Source organism: Zingiber officinale, chromosome 1B, assembly GCF_018446385.1.
Source record: "Zingiber officinale cultivar Zhangliang chromosome 1B, Zo_v1.1, whole genome shotgun sequence".
Classification (NCBI taxonomy): Eukaryota; Viridiplantae; Streptophyta; class Magnoliopsida; order Zingiberales; family Zingiberaceae; genus Zingiber; species Zingiber officinale.
The window spans coordinates 26,330,686-26,352,494 of NC_055986.1; the positions used below are offsets into that span (position 1 = coordinate 26,330,686).

General features: G+C 37.1%; 2 protein-coding genes and 1 long non-coding RNA gene across 4 annotated transcripts; 1 reads left to right on the forward strand and 2 right to left on the reverse strand.

Annotated features, from left to right (window-relative positions):
- The first annotated feature begins 66 nt into the window (after nucleotides 1–66).
- LOC122053541 lies at nucleotides 67–1,483 on the forward strand. Its single transcript, XR_006132228.1, has 3 exons — nucleotides 67–273; nucleotides 359–1,236; nucleotides 1,345–1,483. It is a non-coding gene; the product is annotated as an uncharacterized LOC122053541 (long non-coding RNA).
- A 240-nt stretch (nucleotides 1,484–1,723) lies between these two features.
- On the reverse strand, nucleotides 1,724–3,332 carry LOC122053528 (thiol protease SEN102-like). The gene is made up of 4 exons (XM_042615581.1): nucleotides 2,640–3,332; nucleotides 2,321–2,553; nucleotides 2,086–2,223; nucleotides 1,724–2,002 (listed from the first exon to the last, which is right to left on the reverse strand). Exons 1-4 carry the CDS (start codon nucleotides 3,067–3,069, stop codon nucleotides 1,742–1,744), a joined length of 1,062 nt encoding a protein of 353 aa, XP_042471515.1. The 5' UTR covers nucleotides 3,070–3,332; the 3' UTR covers nucleotides 1,724–1,741.
- Nucleotides 3,333–7,155: 3,823 nt separating this feature from the next.
- On the reverse strand, nucleotides 7,156–21,525 carry LOC122053549 (coilin-like). 2 transcript variants are annotated; one of them, XM_042615595.1, is made up of 14 exons: nucleotides 21,197–21,525; nucleotides 20,717–20,781; nucleotides 19,370–19,654; nucleotides 16,734–16,931; nucleotides 16,347–16,541; nucleotides 13,912–13,975; nucleotides 12,749–12,820; nucleotides 12,493–12,631; nucleotides 10,817–10,857; nucleotides 9,666–9,857; nucleotides 9,296–9,367; nucleotides 8,004–8,153; nucleotides 7,758–7,899; nucleotides 7,156–7,668 (listed from the first exon to the last, which is right to left on the reverse strand). In XM_042615595.1, the coding sequence occupies exons 1-14, from the start codon at nucleotides 21,386–21,388 to the stop codon at nucleotides 7,430–7,432; spliced, it is 2,046 nt and encodes a 681-aa protein (XP_042471529.1). In that variant the 5' UTR covers nucleotides 21,389–21,525; the 3' UTR covers nucleotides 7,156–7,429. The 2 variants fall into 2 exon arrangements, with proteins under 2 accessions (XP_042471529.1, XP_042471524.1); XM_042615590.1 differs by having other exon boundaries at nucleotides 7,156–7,674.
- Nucleotides 21,526–21,809: the final 284 nt, after the last annotated feature.

Genomic DNA, 21,809 nt, shown 5'->3' on the forward strand with positions numbered 1-21,809 from the left:
CTCATTTTGTAGTAGTGTTCATCAACTTGATTGGAAGTATTGGTTCTACTTAATCTGTAGGTCAATTTGGTGTCCTGTGGGGCTGGTTAGAAAGCATCAGCAAGAGGCATGTGCCAGGCTAATGCAGTCTGGAGGCAGTTGACAGTCAAACTCGTGCTGCTGCCTGCTGCCTGCTGCCTGCTGCCTGCTGCCTGCTGCCTGCTGCCTGCTGCCTGCTGCCTGCTGCCTGCTGCATTCTCTTGTAGTATCTGGTTCCATTCTTGTGATAAAAAGGTGATATTTATGTAAGTAGAACATCTATATAATATTGCTCTTCCATTTCTGACTTCTCCAGTTTCTATGCTTTCTGCTGTTACAGCCAGTTGTCTTATCTAGATTCCAATCCAAGGAAGTGGAGACAGCTATATCCAAGATCATTGCCCAAGGAAGGTTCGTACTTTCTCCCTACGGTTTAGGAACTGTTCAAACGGCAAAAAAGTGCAGTCCTATGATCACAATAGCAATAGCCAATATAAAAGTCCACAGAATTTAAACAAAAGTAGTATTGTCTGCCTACAAGCATGTGCCTGGGGTCTCAAACCTCACTACTGAGAACCTAGTAGTGCGAGTTGTCTCGTTACATATCTTAATTATTACTCAGTTTCTGCCGCTGGTTTGCCGAGTGCTGACTATATTCATCTTAATTTCACAATTTAAACAATGATTTGAGCATGTAGGTAAACTTTCCGTGTAACCTTATCTTTGACTCTTTCCATATTGTTGCAAGCAATTATGAGATCTACGCGGCCCTTTATATTATTAACCTCAGGTAGTACTTGTTGCACCTCCACCATCTATGCATATATTTCTTCATTCCATTAAAGTGCGACTTTGGGATGATTACCATACCTGCTGATAGAATTCTTGGGTAGTTCCATGTGCTCATTCTGCTAGTGCTAGTGCAAGTGGAGCTCACATGAGACAAGAAAGTCCAGAAGGCAGAGAATCTCCTTGCAGAACTTGTAGGGTAGACTAGGCACCTAGGGATGGACAGGGGACGGAATGGAACTCTTAAACCCAGATTTATGCTCCCCTAAACCTCCTTACTTTGGCCTGGCGAAGGTGTTTAATTTAAATCAACACAAAACAAGAGGAGTCAGAGAATAATGGGGTGTATCAGGAGGGTTCTCGTGCTGATTTGGATGCTGCTTCTCATGCTTTCAGGTCTCTTCCTGCACCATCAGCAAATCACAGCTGGTAAAACATCTTTCAGTCCAGTAGTCATCTATTCGCACTGAGGTTTCTTCCCACACTCAGTTGTCATGTTTTGTGTTTTGCAAATGCCTTATTTGCTGGATCTAAAAGGTGCCATTAGGATGCATGATCAACAAATAGTGACGGAAGGAACCAAGGGTAAGAGGCCTTGGTGGTGGGATCAGGATTATGCTCGTGTACGTGACCGGAGGCCGATAAATAACAGGTTCAGTCCATGAATCGAGTTCAATCATTTTTAGCTTCAACTAATCGCTTTAATTTCCTCAGCGTAAGAGTTAAAATTGTAGGATTCTGAAGTTGTATTAGTAATATTTTTGCCAGAAAGGCGTTAATCAAATCATTTCTAGCACTCAACAGAATTTTATTCATTAGTAAGCTTATGGCAAGGTGCACAGACAGAGTGCGTAGGAAAACATGAATAAACTTCCAACAAGAAGAAACATTCAAAAGTTGCAGATTCAGAGATATTATTCAGCAGCAAATCGCCCTAAAGCTCATCCTTCAGCGGCAACTCCTGGTGAACTAAGGGAGATATCATAACGGGGTAGGATGCCATCATCTCAATTCCACAAATCCCAAAAGGATATTTCGTGGAATTGATCGCCATCCTTACGTAACCCTTCTCCCCCCACCCCGGCCCCCATGAGTTTTTGACGATCCAGTATTGCTGCCCCTCCTTCGTCTCCCCGTACCCTACAGCTGCAACTCCATGATCTAAATACGTGCCACACTCCCCGTCGTACACGCCCTGCAAATTCACAGCTAGCAGTATCATCTTTCGATTCAAGAATAAGAAGAAGAGATTATTTAACCTGAGACAGAGCAGGAGACCTCAGAGTAGAATATGAAGTCTCGGCTACTCGCTTCGATAGCAACCGACACAGGTTGACGAGACACTGCCTTCATTAGAGACGTCTCGCTGCTAGGAACAACCTCGTAGCCACTGATCGCAACCACTTGAGAATGTTTCTGCAAATGCAAATTCTCCAGTCGATGGATTAGTTTTGTGATTGTGAATGTATATATTAATCAAAGACAATGAGTCGGTCGGTCCCTCGCCAGTTACCTCGACGTTACACGCTCGGCCATCTTTGCCCACGTAGGGGTAGGCTTCTTCAGTCGTTAAGCCTTTCTCGTGGATAAACTCGAACGCATGCTCCATGAGACCTCCGTTGCATCCTTCATCGTATTTGGTGTCGCAGTCGATCAGCTCTTGCTCCGACAACGACACGAGATGCTTGGTTGCGATCTGGTGTATTCCCTCGACGGCGGCGACGGCCGAGAAAGCCCAGCAACTCCCTGCGAAACCCAACAACCAATCGATACGTCTCCGATGCTATTGAGAAAAAAAAAAAAAAAAGATCCGGCCATTTCTACGTTTTTACCGCACTGGAGTTGGTTCTTGACTTGAGTGACTGCGCCCCTCTGCCTCCAGTCGATCGAGGGAGGGACGTCGGCGTTCTCGTACATGAACTTCCCCTGTCGACTACCCCGGAACATTCGGTGGTGGTCGATCTTAGACCCGGCGAAGGTGCTCCGGAATTCCTCTCTCGTCAAGTCCCCAAACTTGTTCAGCGTCAGTTTATAAGGCCTGTCCATCTTGTTGATCTCGTGGATGTACTTAGCATTCTCCTTGAACACATTGAACCTCCTTTGCTTGTCCTCGAGGTCCCGGGCCACCGTGTGGTGGCTTCGCCACCGCTCGTACAGGTCCCAGAGGTTCTCCTCGGACGCGAGGTCCTTGTCAGTGATCGGAGTGCTGCTGCCTGCCACCCCTAAGGCCAGGGCAACTGCTAGAGCTAAGAAGGTCAACATTATGACAATGCGACTGCGTATCGCTTTCTGGAATTGGAGGTATTTATAGAGTGGAAGAAGACGGGGATGGAGCTCCAAGTGTGCAAGCCAAGCAGTTGAGATGCAAATTATTGCTTTGGAATTCTGGAGGGACGCTTTCGGACAGTTGGGGATTCCGAAGTCAAAATTTAAGCGTGTGGTATGAGGTTGGAGCTCAAAAATGAAAATGGCGGAGCAAAGAGCACATTTTGTAACTGTCTTGTCTGCATTCCAAAGAAATTCAAGTGACCGAACAATTTCTTGTGAGCAGCGCAAATGCAAGTGACCCAACAATTTCTTAGTTCTATCTTAAATTTGTTTTTTTCTTTTCTTTTCTTTTCTGTTTTTTGTCCGGTAGTAATCGATCAAATTACTCATGCTTAATGAAATTAGATAGAGTCACAGCCTTTGCATTGGCCATTGGACGTTGAAAGAGAAGATTCTCGTTGCATGTTTATTTTGTCCATTTTTTTTTCTGTTTTGTGTTTTTAGATAACAATTATAAATTAAACGGCATTTTATTGGCGTGAGCAACTTTCGGCATCCATTGCACGCAGTTGGGATCTTCTGGTCCGTAAATTGTGGACCAAGAGATGGATCATTGCATGGGAACCCTTGATTTAGATGAACCCCACCTTTAAATAGGTGGGGTCCATCCAAATCAACGATGTAAAAAAGTGGACCATCCTCTGGTCCGCAATTTGCGGACTAGAGGATCCGTGCTCCATTGCACGGGCCGGATCTCTTGAATCAGGAATTCTTGGTCCCTCCCTGGACCACAAATTTCACATAAAACCCTTCCTCACGAGGGCAGATCCTCTGGACCATTTTTTGCGGTCCAGGGGATGGTCCCTTGGCTTGGATTGGTGAGATGAATGGTCCCCATTCATAAAATAGGTGGGGGCCATTCATCCCCACCAATCCATATCAAGCAGTGCCGCCTCCCTCTAGCGCCGCTTCCAGCCAGAATCGCCGGCCTACAGCGTTGGTGTCTATTTTCCTTCCTTCTCATTGCGAATATTCTACATCCAGCGAATATTCTGGCTGGAGGACGGGAGGTCAGCGATGCTTGCTGGAGGCGGCGCTGGAGGTCGGCGATGATGGCTGGAGACGGCGATGTAGGTCGGCGATGCTGGCTGGCGGCGCTAGAGGGAGGCGGCGCTGCTGGAGTCGGCGATGGAGACGGCGCTGGAGGGAAGCCGCAGGCGACGAGGGAGGGCAACGGGTGCTGGGGAGGGGAGCGGTGCTGGAGGGAGGGAGGTGACGCTGGAGGGAGGGAGGCTAGGGCTTTTTTTGGGTGTTGCGTGTGCACGCGCTTTGCACGTGAGCAAGGATTTATATGAGATTTGTGGTCCAGGGAGAGACCAAGAATTCCTAGTCCAGAAGATCCGGCCCCTCCATTGCACACGTACCGTCGAAAGTTTCTCTCTATCTTTAAATTCTTACTTTATACATTTTAAAATTCATTATCCTGTCGAATTCAGAGATCTGATAAAATGCTTTTATAAATATATTAATTTTAATTTAAAATAATTTTTTAAATCTATCAGTTAATTTTAGATAAAAATAATTTATGAAAATATCTTCAAATCAAAATATGGGTGCTCTTGAAAACCTTCTTAATATATATATATATTCTCATATCTAAATTTGACGGGATACATTGAGAAAAGTAAAATTTTAAATTGATAAAGATAATAAAATTTATCACAAACTCGTTATAAGACCAGTTCAATACTATCAATAAATTCTTAGAACTCTCCTAATTTAAAAAATATCAAATTTTTTAAATTTTGAATGTTGTATGTAATTTTATTCGAAACGATAGATCTAAAGTACTTTAAATCACTTTAAAAACAAAACCAATATATTCTGAAAATCTCAAAATATATATATATATATATATATATATATATATATATATATATATATATATATATGCTCTCGTATCTAAATTTGATAGTATAAATTAAAAATAATAAAATTTTAAACTTGCAAAGACTTGATAGCATTTGTCACAAGCTCATTGTAAGGCCTATGATAATGATACTTACTAACCAATACCATTTAATGATTTCATAGAATTTTTTGGTTTGAAAAAAATATTAAATTTTCAAATAGTATAAATTCATCCGTTAATGTTATCTAAAATTGAGTAATAAACTAAAAAAATTCTGATTCACTTCAATCAAAATCGATGTACTCTTAAAAGTCACCTTAAGATATTTATACTCTTTTGATTGCCTAAATTAAGAATTTTAAATTTTTAAAAAGAAATTTTTGAGAATAATAAAAAGGAGGGTATGACAGAAAAGCAATATCTGTTTTAAAAGTTTTGAAACTTGAATATGGTTCAGTAAAATACCGCAAATTGAAGTTACTTAGCAATATGAATCAGTACTTTTCTGTTTTTTTTTTTTCATAAGCCATGTGTCAATGCAGTTATAGATTCTGAAGTTTTAATATTCTGAGCAAGATCTGCAGGTCGGTCCATGATTGAGTATCTTTAAAAATGCTTATTTAAGGAAAATAATAAAAAAAAATAATATGGGATTATGACTCACTATTCAATGCAGTTATAGATTCTAAATTTTTAATATTAATATATTGCCAAATGACAGGAATTTCTTTTATCACTTGCTTTTAAAGACAGAAGCTAAAAATTCAATTGTAGTAAAAACAAATGATTAAGCAGGCGTATCTTATAGTCCTTCATCAAATTATATAAAATAACATAAATTATTGAATCAATTTATAACTGACTGTCAAATGATTGAAAATGAAAAGATTTTTTTTTATCAAAAATCTTTCCCGTTATAGTAAAGTTGTCACCCAAAATTCAAGACTTCCTTGGTAGATGCTATAGACAACATCAATATAGAATGCCCAGGAATATTCAGACATGCATGAAATCATGTGGTAAAAAGGTGAAATCGCTCGCTCTTAGCGCTCCTACCGCACCCGATCCAAGGTCATCACGAGAGAGATAAATCATAGCATCCTGAGTGAGCATGTGGTAGGTGGGATGAGTTGCACAGGGACCGGGGATTTACACCCCGACTACCCTGAATTTCGACCCCGTGATCTCAGACATGCATGAAATCAAGATCTATATAAAAAGAAAAATGATTTACAGTAGAAAAAATCTTTAAAAAAATTTCAAAGATAAACACATAAAATGATAGATCCATACAAATAATAATGATGGATCATTATCCTTGAACTTTTCCCTTCTTATTATTATTTATATAAAAAAATCAATTACATTAGATGAATACGATGTATGCGACGTAGGGTGGACAACATATCTCTCACACACACACACACACACACACACACACACACACACACACACACACACACACACACACACTCACACACTCACACACACACACAACTAACATCAACACACATCCAAATAAAATAGTTCGTCCATGATTGTTTGCGCCTACAGAAGGTAACAATGGCAGGTTGTGCTTATTCGCCATGATGTCTTGAGCATAAGCAACTTCAAGCTCCTGATATGATTGATTTCCCAACTCTAGGGCATGCTATTGTAGGAGTGTGTTAGGGATCTGGGACTGCAGAGGGAAGGAGCAAATGCTCTACTTGGCGTGCATGGTTGGCTCGGTTTGATTCATGAAACCGAAACACATGCTGCGATTACTTTTGAATCGGATCAAAACCAATAGCATTGCTTAAACAACAACGATTTAGTTTCCTACCATCTTTCCACCAAGTACGTGAGAATTTCACTACTGTTAAGAAGTTCCTTCAATACACTTCTTATAAACACCCACTATTTAGGACCCACTATTCACTTTGATCAAAATTCTTAGGTACACTCATGCCATCATTATTTAAAGGGTCTATGCGATAGAATTCATTCAATCTTAAGCAGTTTTACCAAAGATACAATTTGCAAGGTAATTTGATAATATTCTACTAAACTCCGCAAACATATGTTATAGAATGACTCAGAAAATACAATGCACCTTTCATCTATTTTTCTCCCCTTCTAAAATAAAGGATTTATCCAAAGTAAAAAAAATTCCAACCAAGAAAATCTCCAGGGCAACCAACTTGTAATATGCAAATTCAGTTTCAGGTTTACGAATTCGAAAAGTAAATGCTAGCAGAGCCCGGCATCCCTCTTGATACAGTAGGATGATGCTTGACTAAACCAAAAATCATTACATGATGAAATTCTCAGCCTGGAGTTTCTGTCGGTTGGAACATGTTCCAGACGCCAAAAGCTAGTTTCATGCTCAGCTACACCAATGATGGCATGTAACGATTTTGTAGAAGTAGCCTAACCATGAAATTTTGTAGATCAAAGGATTCACTTGGTATTGAAATCCTCAGCTGATGCATTCTCGCCAACAGGACCAGCATCATTCCCATTGTTCCTTAGCAATGCCAAAGTCGGACCTAGTGCACTCCTTCTCAGGGCCCTGTATGACCATGGAGCAGTGCTCTCGTGGCTTTGTTTCTTTGGCATCGATGCAACCTCACTGTTCTGAAGTTGTGACTTTTTCTCATCCAGTGCCAGTTCGATTTGCTCCCAGCCTGTGCTCGGTCCTGCATCTATAAAATAAGAGGTGATGCATAGTCTTCTTCTTAAGTCCAATAAAATGCCAACTCATGTTCCACTATCAATTTGGTAATACCTGAAAGAGGTGTGGCTGACTGTTTAGAATTAGTCTCCACAGCCCAGTTGTTTGATCTTCCTACATCTGACTTTTCATTCTGCAAGCTATCTGGGTACTGTTCCTTGAAGAGACGAACATCAAGAAGTGATGTATACTTGATCTACATTGATAACAACAATCAGTTACTATTTTAACCGAGTATTTCAAATCTTATACTGTGATAATTGAACAGACTAGTTTGAGTATACAAACACAAACGGCTACCTCCAAAGAGCCATCTTCATTGTATAATGCAGAGTCAGCCTGCAATGGAGATTCCTCTGCGTCTTTGTCCTTTTTGAGTATTGGATATTCTGGAACTAGTACCATTACAATGTTCTCGGAAATAGGATCATACGATGAAACTTTTCCGACCTGCAAGCAATGTCAACATTATATTTTATCCATCAATAGTAAAATGATTAGTCTTGCCCATTGTTTGAATTTTCATTTTGATCATTCTAGTAATTTCTGAATCTCAACATCAGTCGGCAGCTAGAGAGAAGTGTTACATGCTCCTGGGCTACAGTGTAGCAATAGGGTGCCCATGTAGTCTCCCAAGTACCCATGATTTGATTCCCAACTACGACGCACTACAGGGCATTTTCCTCTAGGGAATAACAAACTTGGATGTTGGGCTATTGGGCCGCCCGTTACGAGCACTTCCGGATTTACCTTATAGCCGGTGGAAAACTAGGCCGGACCAGGCCGATCATTCCTCGGATGAGTCAGCCCAAATGGGCTAGATATTTGGTGCTAGCTAGAGAGAAGTGTTACATATGTAAGCACTTAACAAGCTTTGACACATGTCAAGGTGTGTTGAGATAAATAAATAAATAAATTTGAGTAAAGATATCTAGACTAATTTTTGTTAGTTGAGATAGTTGTTATTTTTCTAACTTGTTTCTCCATAATTTTATTTCAATTATCATAATTTTATTTTTTAAAATAAACAAGTTAAGTGGAAGGAGATTGAAAAGCCAAAACTCATTTGAATTAATCTCAATATGTTCAAGGAGTAGACACATGTGGGATGTTGGTATGGGTGTGGGTGTGGGTGTGGGTGTGGTGTGCTACAATAAAATTTTAATTCAGCTAACCATCTCATCGTTATAGCCTTAAAATTGATTAAGTAGAAGGAAGATCAAAAGAGTAAAATTTATTACAATTCATCTAGGCATGCTTTGGTACATTCTGAAATGTGTCAAGTGTTCACATCATACAGGACAATAAAATACAACTAATTATCACAGTTCTATTTTCAAAATTAAATAAATAATGTTGAAGGTAACTAAAGGAGTAAAATCCATTAGAATTCATCTCTAAAACATGTCAAGCATTGGCATGGTATATTATTGGAATTGTGCCATTCTGACATAGGATAGAAATCCAAATTATGGAATGATACTTTACCAAGATTTTTCCCAATATTGTTTGTTAGTTTAGTGGCAGGAAGCCAAAAACTATTTCCTCATGTATGTGTCAATAATTGACTTGGGTATTTGATAAAAACTTACCCGAAAAGGAGAGATCTCAGGGCACCAAGACGAGGATAACTCAACCAATCGATATACAAGCATGTCACCTTCCTGAAAAAATAAAATATAAAACAGGCCATACCAAATTTATAAAAAGCGTTCAATCAGTACACAAATACATACATGCTAATTCTTCAGCAAGTAAATACAAAATTAAACCAATTTTAAAATTTTGCATGTCACTGAGCACCGGATTAACATAGAATAACATCAACAGAAAGATCAGCCAGGAAAACATAAGTATTCAATTTTGTCTTCACACTGCTGCAAACATGAGGATAAGAGGAAGGCTCCACCGTATGTTGTTCCTCATTGGAAATTAAAGGAAAATGACTCTTGAAGCCTTTACCTTTGGTAGACGAGTCAAAGGAAAAAGACTCTCAAAGTTTGTCTGGTCATTTGCATGTTGTTCCTTATCAGTGATTAAATTGTCACTGGAGGTTCTGCCGGTATATTGGTCATCATTCCAGCCTATTGTTTTCTCCCTTCCCCATTTCTGGCCCTTCTTTTTGCTAATTGTTCCATTCCATTTTAGAGTCTCCTTCAACGTTAGCAAATAGAAGCTAATTAATCATTAGTAAAAAAAATGGGTAACTCAAAAATGTAGTGGAAAAAATTAATTAATAATGCATTAGCACATTGCTTTCTTGGGAGCTTGTATGTAGAAACAGGTATGGTGCATTTGGTTCACCGAATCGAATAGACAAACAATGGACTAGTCATGACTATGGAATGAAATAGACAAGGACTATAATAGGAGTAAATATTCCTTTAGTTTGTTCTATGAAAATGTAACAAAGGACTATAATAGGGCAAGGACTATAAGTATATGATAGAGAGATATTTATGCCATGAGTCCATGACAAATTTTAATTTTATCAACCGCCATAGATTTGTATGTAGCAAATGTTAAAACCTCCTCCATTGAGCACACATGAATAATATTAGACTTCAAATAGTTACAACATCCAGAAGCAGGAGAAAGTTGCCATCTGCTTACAGGACTTACGGGTAGTGGATACCTCTACTAAATTTTCCTTTCTTGGTAAACTACTCTAAAGAAGTTTACTTTTCCTTCGCTTAGTTTTTTTTTTAAATTTCTCACAAAAGTTGCACATTAAAATTCTCCAACAAGAACGTGATATCATACTACCACATACCAGTGATTTAGCAAAAGGGTGTTTGATGTGCTGATGTATAACTGGAAAAAGAAATTGTTTAGGGATGCAAAATAAAGACTCCACGGCTAAAATACATGATCCAAATTCATTGAAATGGGATAGGGATTCCAAGAGTATATCAACAACTTTGAATACATGTAAAAAAACACCCTTGTTTTTTTAACCTTTTTAAAAAGGAAATATAAGCAATGTCCCACTTGGCCAACTTCATTAGCAATAATCATTAAACTCAAACAAAGAGGTTCTATAACAACATATGAGTGGAGGCACATGATACTAACTAAAGCTTGTAGCACAATGAGTATGAACAAAACCATACCCCTGGTCCATTTGAATGTGTGTTCTTATGTTCTTGATCATCTGTAAAATAAATCTCAAGTTAAGCAGAATATAAATATAAAGAAACCAATCTCAACTCAAGTGCAAACATAGAGCATATATAGTTTAAGGCTTGAAGCATGTCTATATACATGATAGCTAACCATAGGAATTAGGAACTAGCACAAATAATTCCGATTTCATGTAATCTAGCATAAAGCAAACTGATGGAATAGGATTCTGCCAAACCAGAAATCAGAGCCTTGTACAAAGAGTATTGACTTGCTCGTGTGTGACATGAACAATTGCAAATAGGTTCACATCATCTGTGTATGGCATATTTTATGTGTACAGATTAGATGTTTAATGACAAACTGTAGTAGTGTGTCTTCACTCCTTATTAAAAGAACACGCATGCAAATTCCAATGTTTGTCGTATGCTTCCTATTAACACTTAAAAGTGTAATTTTCACGTATGAGAAATTTCTACAAAAAAGTTAGAAATGCAAGAGTGGAATTCCTTAGTTCAGAAAGTGTGGACACTCAGATGTTATACCTTAGTTAGTGAACAGGGCATATCTAGCTTGCAAACAGATTGTCCTCAGTTGAGTAAAACCAAACCACATAACAAAATAGCAATTTATTCTTGTCAGTGTTAATGGACATCCCATCAATTGCAGACAGATAAATATGTAGGATGAGAAAATGAATAAGTGCATCTCAAAATGAACAAGAAACATGATAACAGCACTTAGAAAGGTCCTGAAAAAACTTGGAACGCATACAAGATATTTAAAATTGTATCGTCTATAGAAAATCTTGTTCAAAGCTGTCGTATCAACCCCCTGCAGGAACGAGACAGTGTTGTGTTGTGTCAATGCCTCATGCTAGAGGCACTAAGGAGGAGGAGAAGAAGAAGATTAGGAAGAGGAGGGGAAGAGGGGGGTGAGGGAAGAAAATGACTTACCTATGAAAGTCCTAGATAATCACTCATTCACTATTAGAGAAATAAAATTAGAGTCATTTTATCATTCCACAAATGGCGTTGATGTCATTAAGTGGCATATGTGACTGGTGCTTCCACAAGTGATGGTGCCACAATGAAGTCCATAAGTGATGCCTCTACAAACTATATGCCAGCCAGTGACAGTGTCATTGTTTCGTCATTTGTGGCATTGTTTTGTTACTCTCCCTAGCAACCTAATCGTTGTTCAGTCATTCTGTGTTGTTTCGGTAGTCACACACACAAGCCAAAAAGAAGCATAGCCATTACTGAGGGAAAAGATGTTTCGTGGTCTCGGAGTTATCATTTGTCATTCGTTGGATTAAATGGTAAATTTTGCAAGTGTCAATCAGAACAAAACCAAATTTTAAACCATGGTCTATGGATAAATAAAAGCTCATTTGATAAACAAGAGGCAAAAATGCCCGAGGCGTAGAGTAATCAAAATGCTTGCTTAGTTACCGGTTTCAACAAACCATATGGAAAAGAATTACAAAAAGGAATTTAACACTTGTAGACAGCTACAATCAGCCAACCTTTACTAGAACTGACAAAATAACAGAACATAAAACTTTGCAGAAAGCATATTTCTCCAGACAAAAATAACAGAACAAAACAACAGTGACAACCCTAAAAGTGAAGGAAAATGTCAGGGATTAAAATATCAAAGATACCTAGGGATTCAAACCGAATATGACCAGGTCTAACAATTACAGGAATGATTTCTTCCTCTCTGTCAGCAGTCTCATCTACTGCTTCATAGTCAGATGATGTATTTTGTTCATCATTTGTTAGTATTTGAACTTGCACTTCCTTCAGATCCACAGTAGAGTAATTAAGAAGATATGGTTGCACAATTAGGTAACAGTAAATAAGATCAACCAAACTTCACTTAAACAAGAAAACAGTATCCTTCTAATTAAACAATACCTCTACTTTCTGCTCGGCCTGTCTGCGCCATTGTCTTTTAGCTTTTTTACGACGAGCACTCCTACTGGGAAGCTAATCATAAACAATAATTAAAACAAATTCAAGGATCTCATAAAGCATCAACTGTCAAAAGAAGATTCCTGATCCAAAGATAGTACTATCAGAAATGACAAGGATTAAGAAAAAAATCTATGAAGTATAAAAAATTGTTTATTTTTATTGACAGTGGAAAATAATAACAATAAGATCAACCTTCCCTTGATAACCTAACTAAAGAAGCTAACATGCTTCAAAGATATAACACTAAAAAAGAAATTGCAAAAAATGTATAGAACCAAAATACACATACAATTTTATTCATCTTAGAGATCCCTAATCTGAATAAATAAAAAAAAGTAAATTATTTGTCATTTACTCGGTTTCCACCCTGATTAGAAGGTAAAACATCAGAACATCACCAGATAACCTAGAGAAACAAAATCAATGATGTGGAGGTTATTTTACCAAGAGTTTAGCACAAGGTAGAAATCCAAAGGTACAGTTAGAATAGGCAATTATGGCTTAAGAACAGTTTAAAAATTAAGAGGATGAACACACATTCCCAACAACCTATCCAAATCATAGGGAGTTAATGCCTCAGAATTAAGTTCAATTATTAACAGCGGAATTGAATATGTTTCCGTGCAAGGACCATCCTATTTATGCAATTATCATGTATCCTAACCACATCTAGTACAATAGCAGCAAGTATCCTACTTATTCAGGTCACATATAAAAGGGCTTTCCTACAGCCCCAAATAACTTAACCGCATGAAAGTGCAATATTTTTAACCAGAATGCTCAATGGTATCTAAAACCTTTACCCCAGACTAACCCCAAATCCTCATATCAGGGAGAAGCAAGAGGTTAGAACGAACAGAAGGGATCACCTCCTGTTTCCTTCTGTACACAATCATGCCATGCCTTTTTTTCAATCTGTGTTTCTTTGTTCAGTTGCACTAACATGCAAAATCCCAACAGAAACATGCATGCAAATCAAAATAATTAAAAGTTTATAGATGTGTTCTTTGGTTACATAAAACAAACTCCAGATTATACAAAAACGAAAAATTACAAGAACAATTATCTCAATCAAAATAAACATATGTGAAAGAGGCCCTAACCTTTTTTGTGTCACCAGTATGAAGTTCAGGTGGGATTTTGTGAGAGTTGTCAACATGCTCAGACCTAATACACAATGTTAATACTAATGCATTTCCTGACGCTTAAACAAGATAGAAGATGCTAGATATAGTAGAAAATTACCCTTTACAAGCTTAAATGTGAAATTTACTGTTAGTGAATTGCCGTATCAAAAGGGAAAGAGTTTACACTTTTTGTTGCCTCAAGATCTCACAATAGAAATAACCATATGGGATTGGCCACTCTTTAGCACAGTAATAAAGAATAAATTGATCTTCTACAAAGGCTTTTGTTATGTATAATAATACACCTAAACACAAGAATACAAATACGAATCTGATACAAACCTCAACAGAATAATCATTAAATACATACATCATGTAAACCCAAATGCCATATATCCACGTGACACTGAACATCGCTAAACTAGATAACGGGCATAAAATAACCTCGATGTACCGCTAAAGAGGGTGACACTGGAAGCAGGACCAAGCATAAGGAAGCTGCATAAGAGCTTTAGCCAACAAGTTAAGGCTTGACGTATGGATAGAAAGTGCATAACGAAGTATATCGCTCAGTAGGCCCAGCTGACATTGCACTACGCTGTAAACCCTATAAATGTCAACCCCTGTGGACTGTGAATTATTAATTGAGAAAGTCTTTAATGATATATGATACGGTGTGTTACGAGTGGTCTCAAAGGTAATGTGGGATCGATGGTCAAGATGATATAACAGTCAAAGTCAAGGTAAGGTGGCAGTTAAGGTAAAGTGGTAGTCAGAATCAGAGTGTATGTATATAGCTGAATGAGTCACTCTCACAGGGGCTCAGCTCTCCAAGACAGCTCTCAGCATGTAGCCGATCGGCCCAAGCGCCAGTCGGACTTACAAGACTCAGTTCCTCGCTTCTGCTAAGGTACTTAGCGTATAGATGGTCGACCCAAGAGCTAATCAGACTTATGAGACTTAGCTTCCCATTATTCAAGCACAAGTCTCTCAACATACAGTCGTCGACCCCAACACCGATCGGACTAAGGGATTTAGCTCCCCACTTCTCAGAAGCAAGTCTTGCAGAATACAGTCGGTCGACCCAAACACCAATCAGACTTGCGAGGTTCAATTCCCCACTTCTCATGTGCGAGTCTTCAATCATACAACCGGTTGGATACAAGCTCATGTGCATGCATCCTATCATATAGCCGATCGACTACAAGGCCGATCGGATTGCCTCATACAATATTATCAGGGAATTACAACAACCTGTCACAAAATAATAATTACTCATTAGGGAATATTCCACTGTCATAACATATACATGCAATGGAACCTTCCTCTGAGAGTGGTCGTACAACTTCCCTCATTTGACGTTACTCGACATATTCTAATATCAAACATTCTCAGCTGCCTCATTAATGCGGAGATTATGAATGACGATTCATATACATGTAACATAAGCTTCCACTGAGGATGATAGTACATATTATGACACTAGACATTTTCTAACACCTCATTATTATGGAGGTTATGAGACTCAGTATAAAAAGGAATCCTCTTCGTTGGCCGAGTAACTAGAACTTTTACATTACACGCACTCACGCATCTACTGTTCATCTTCCTCTCCACTTTTCGTCCATCTAGTATTCTAACTTGACCGTCAAAGTGCCTGCGCGAGGGACCCCCTCCTGGATCTCGCTCTAACACTTCCCTTTACTCTCTCTTTGGTGTGCACAGAGAGGTTTGACTAGAGCTATCTTCGAGCTCAGAGTCTTCTCCAAGTCAATGTCAGAGCCACCTGCCCGCCATCTCCCCCAATTTCAGACAGGATCAAATATAAAACCTCTTACTAAATTATTATTATTATTATTATCCCACAGAAGTTGCTACTTGCTATCTAAGGATGGAAAATATATTTGTTAATGTTACATCATATTGGAATGATAGTGTTTAAGATATTTATATATCTAAAGTTACTACATGTGATAAATTATAAATTCAAATATAGTTCTAAAGTATTTTAATTAAATTGTAAGATCTTACAATTCTATGCTCCAATCCTACTAGACCTATAAACCTCTTTTCATTACTAAGTAGGATCCCAATCCTTACTACCTTGCATATATGCACACCTTTCCTGCAGAGTGAGTGTTAGAGAAGAGACATCTACTCCTATAGCCCAACATGGGTAGTTCAGGACATCTTAGGCATACTAAGATAGTAGGAGAGTCCCTGTCAAAATGGGAACACGTGTTGGTAGGGACTCGCCATTCTGCTCTTTGACTCATAATTATGCTTGCAGAAATTTTACATAAGAAATGCTAATATTAGAAGATCTCTTAAACAAATAAATTGGATTAAATAAATTAATGAAAACACATTCGAATTATGTAAAAATTATATAAGACGCGCCAATTATGTACCTCTCTTGTGTGGCAATAGAACAATCATTCTGATCATCATTTTGTGAGGTGGTCTTATCAAAAATTTCATTTCCATTGGACAGGTTGAGTGCCTCATCTAAGGCCAGGCTTTTCTGCTGCTCAGCATGAAGGTTTTCTTCTTGATCGGCAGTTATAATAGTCTTCTTTGAGTTGTATAGTTTTAATTTCTTCTTTCTACATAAAGAAAAGTGGGAAAGTAAAGCTCCAAAGCCATAAAATAATATGTAATCGAAGATCTCAAATCTACCAGTAAAAACAGTATACAACATCTTAAGCTTTCACTGCAAAAAAAGAAAAGGATGATAAGGACATAAAATATATATATATATATATATAAAGTTTGAGGAAAGAAGATCAATTATGTACCTCTTTCCTTTAGTAGTAGACCAATCCTTATAATCATCACTATGTGAGGTAATTAACTTGCTGAATTTTTCCTCCCCACTGGACGTGATACATGCTTCCTCTAAGGTCAGGGATTTATGCTGCTCAGGGTGTATGTTTTCTTTCAGGTTAGCAGTAGTATTAGTCTGCTTCAACCTGTGAAGCTTAGATTTCTTCTTCCTATATCAGCAAAAATAGACAAATTAAACTCCAAAATTAACAAACAGTTCCAGGAATTATTATGTATATAAGGGTTGTCAAAGCCCTTATGCCATTAGCCAAAATGGAAAATTAAACACATAGCGGGCCAATAATATACAAATATTAGAGGTTGTTAGGTGAATCAAGTATCAAATCATCACCAAGAAGAGCTATATTGAACCAAAATGTTATGGGTCTTATCAAAAATCAAATAATACTTTATTCACTGGGCCTCCAAAGTAGATCAAAATAAAGCATAGCATTAGATTGTGTTTACTTGTATGGAAAGATAAGAGGAGTGTTGAAGAAGGAAAGTGATACAACATGTGTAATTTGTAATTCTTTCCTTCTCTCTCACCCCCTTCTCCCTCATAACTTTCCATACAAGTAAACCCAACCTTAGTTGTCATAGGATAGTGACCTGAATCACTAGTTACTGAGCTAAGCTGTAAATTCATGATTCATGTTATTCAAATTTGAAAACTAAATCTCAACAAGTCATGTAGTGTATGAATCAGCACCTGGACAGGCATCATGATGCATATTTGTGACTCATGATTAGTTCAATAACTGACAGTAATATATAACTAGGCACATGGCAACTACACATTTTTCATTGGTACAAGTTATTAGCATCATCACAAAAGTATCCTACAAATAACATGTGTCCTTAAATGAGAATTTAGAGGCTGAATTTGAGTGAAGGACAGACAGTGCTACATTATTGCTTGATTGTCCCTTTGATAGGATTATATCTTTGAATACTGAAGGTCAATAAGACAATTAGGACAAGTAGAGAAAATATATTGGAAAATATGCAATAGTCACCAATAAACAATTGTATATGACAACATTATATATTACCATTTAGCATTACAAGGGAATTTGAAAAAAAAAATAAAAAAAGGAATCTAGAACCAATAAGTATTTATGGAGGTGCAATGAATAGCATTTAGATAAGGAAATGTATCAAGAAACAACATATTAGTAGTTCACTTCATGATTTAAAATTTCGATCCGTGCCGAGATTTCGGTCTCAAACCGGAACGATACGATTTCGGTATTGTATCGTACCGTGCTGATACAGTTTCGGTATTTTTTTTATTTATATATAATAATTATTAGATAAATATGTTTATCGTGTATAATTTAAAAATAAGTTGTATATTGATTTTATATAAGTTGTTTGAACAATTTAATATGGTTATAAAAAATAATTAAATATAATTTTCTATAAAGATGTATTAATTACTCGAATTAAAATTGATACATCATAATTATATAAATTAATTATTTATTCATTTAATTAATTATTAGTTTAAATCTTATATATTTAAAATAGAAAAAATCAAAATATCAATTAAACAACAAGAAAATATTAAATAATAATAAAAAATTATGAGAATATAAATATAATTTATTAGAATTTTTTTAGAATTTTTAAATAAATTTTAAAAAATAATTTTTTATAATAGGGATAATTTAATTGGGGTTTATAAAAGCATATTCAAAATATCACTCTAGTTGGGAATGATTTAATTAATTAAGTCTTTTTTTTTCTTTTTCAACAGTGATCTCGCGAGTCCCGCGAGCACTGCTCGCACGACACTTCCGCCAACGACGGAGGCGTCACGCGACGCTTCCATCGCCTGTGTTGCGGGGCGCCGAAGCGTCGCGGGACGCTTCTAGCGGCGCGCCAGAAATGTCACGCGACGCCTCCGTCACCACCGGAAGCGTCCTGCCACTTCTGGCGGCACGGAGGCATCGATCACGGGCGGATGACGAAGGCGAAATTTGTCCACCTGCTGTGCCGGTTTCGCTTCCTCATCGGAACGGTAAATTCCGGCAATTTTAGGCGGCACGACTTGGCACTTCAAACCCTAGTTCACTTCACTTATTGGACAACATGATTAGATTGACTTTTAACTACCTTTAGTCCTATCACTTAACTATAATGTGCTCCTCTTCGGAGACATTGCCATAAGAATATTTGATAGGGCATTGGATCCCATATAATGTTCTTGCAAAGTCAAGCATAAATGCATCAAATAATATTATTATAAAATTGCTCATCCTGTTTAAATGCATCAAATCATATTATTATAAAATTGCTTGTCTTGTTTATTCATATTCATAGAAATAAGAAAAAACATTTAGAGAAATCAATAGAAATACACGACATTGTGCAAATAAAGGGAAAAAGATCAGTAAAAATACAGCCATTAAGGTATTGTTATAAGAGTTTCTGAGAAATATGTTAATGCATACGTCAATGTGTCAACAAAAAGAGAAAAGACAGTATCGGTTACTTTAAGCCATAAGGATGTAGCTATAAGAAGTTTTATAAGCTATATAAAGTATTAAAAGTAAATTTCAACAAAGTGAAAATCACTCAAGTTATAGATGAAGATTGATACTTTGAGTTCTGTAGTTCATCCGATTGCTTCCTTTTTCTTTTCAAATTTATTTCTTCAGTTGGCATATTGGTTGTTCTTTCCTCTTCTGCATACGCATTCTCTATAGTTTTATTTTTGCAGGGTATAGCTATAAAAAGTCTTATATCCTCTTGAGAATCTTGAACAGTGAGAAGTTCATCACATAAAAGAATAGGCCTCTTTTCAACAATATCAGAATTTTGTATATGACAGGCTTCACCACCAATCTCAAGAAGCTTCTTCTTTTTGTCTAGTTTCTTGCTAACCCTGGCAAAGGTAAGAAAAGAGAGAAATTATAATATTTAATGCAATAAGAGTAGCAATATATTATTATATAATATGAAGCGTAGAAGGAATGACCACTTCATCATATGCATAGAAAGATGCAAAGCCCTGTCATTATCCTATCTGAGTGAGCTAATTTTAGTTTCAACATTGAATAATTTAAGTTGTAGAACTCAAAAGGTCTCTAAAATTATCAATATCATAGAAAATTAATGAGATTTATTGGAGAAAGCAGCTAAGCATGCAAGACAAATCAGAGTGAGGGCGAGAATTATGATGGTGCATTCAATTCTGAGTGCCAGAGGTGGAGATAACCTTCTATTTGAAACTGGAGAAATTTATCAAAGCATTTTGACTTATTTTTCCAACCTAGATCTTTGCAAGGTTGTTAGATTTAGACATTGATACATCATGATCAACACCAGCAAGGCAAGTAACTACACTTTCGCATCAAATTTCCAAGGATTGCATTTATGTAACAGGAAACAAAAGATCCTAACTAAAGCAACAGAACAAACGTCCTAAGGATATTTGCAGGGAGCAACCATATATAAAACATCTTCCACATGCGTTGAAGAGACACTAATAACAAGGAAAATTTTGCACTGAGTTCAGAAAAAAAATCATGAAATAGTAGTTTAGAATCAAATGCAGATGAATGGCATGTGATTCTAATGAAGTCCTGATTTGTATATCCACTAATAAATTAATATCATAGCTTTAAGAATCCAGACTGATAAAAACCTTTACAATTCTGTACTAGGATAAAAGCATTGCAGAATGAAGCACTAACTGAATTTATTCTCAAGAGCCAATCATAGGCACTAAACATGGCTGCATATCAAAATTTTAAAAATAGGATTTGGTGAGCCCAATATAATGATATCCCTAATTATAGTATTATTTAAACTTATCCATTACTTTGTTACTCAGTATAACAAAAAATAAATAAACAAGCTAGTAAACAACAGCAACGATTCACTAAATTGAGACCACCTGAACCTTGTGAATCTCAACAATGAAACATTATACACAAATAGTTACCTGACTTTATCACTATTCTTGAATATGCCTGTCGATTCAAACAGTGGTAAAACGAAGTCATCCATCTGAAAATAGAGGAAAGGAGTAAAGGGAGTAGATAAAGTTATTTGTATACTATTTCATATAAAAAAATTCACTGGTATAGATATATCCCACCAAAACTCATTTAGCTGGAAGCGACATTTATCAACATCGTATGACATGCGGAGTCAAAGAATATGTTGCGTCCTATATCATACCTTTCTTATCAAGAACTATAGAAAATAGGATTTTATTTGTTTAACCATAGCTCTATTAGTCATTTGCAATCAATCCGAAAGGCATTCATATTCCAGAAAATCAATTACCAAAATGACCGAAAAGAACAGAGAATCCCGTTCATTATTTATCACAGCTATGAAACCCTTTTTTACTCGGAAAACAAAAGTAGCATGAATCGGACAATTGAAGAAGGGGAGCCTGACAGGCGGAAATGCTTACGGAGAGGATGATCCCATCGGGACAGGTTCCATCGAGGGCGAAGGTGCGAAGGATGTGAGCTGCGACGTCGGAGACGGTGGTAAAATCGGAGCGGACGAGGAGCCAGCAACGGACGAAGCCTTCCGACTTCTGCGACTCGGTGAGGAGGTGATCATCGAACTCCACACGCAACCTCACGGTGCCTTCTTCCATTTCCCGGTGAAATGGAGAGATCGGAGTAGGGTTTCGTTAGAGGCGAACTATCTCCGTCGCCTTCGCTTCGTCCTGCAAAATCTAAAACCCCTTTTTGGGCGAGCTTGCAGTGTTTACCAGGCAGGGTTTCTGATGATTGTGTTGTCTTAGTCGTGATCATTTTATTATTTATCTCATAATAATTCAAAATTAAGAATTAAAAAATAATAATGAAACTCAAAAAAGAGAAAGAAAAAAAACTCTATAATTAGATATTAAAAGTTAAAATGGTTTTTTACTTAACCACATAGGATTTTTAAAATTATTTTAAAATTATCAAATTAGGTATCCATTTCTCATTTTACCTTTATCAATCAACTAATTTTTTGGATCAATCGAATCGATTTCACTTTGTGTCAAAACTTCAAATTTTGAGCAAATT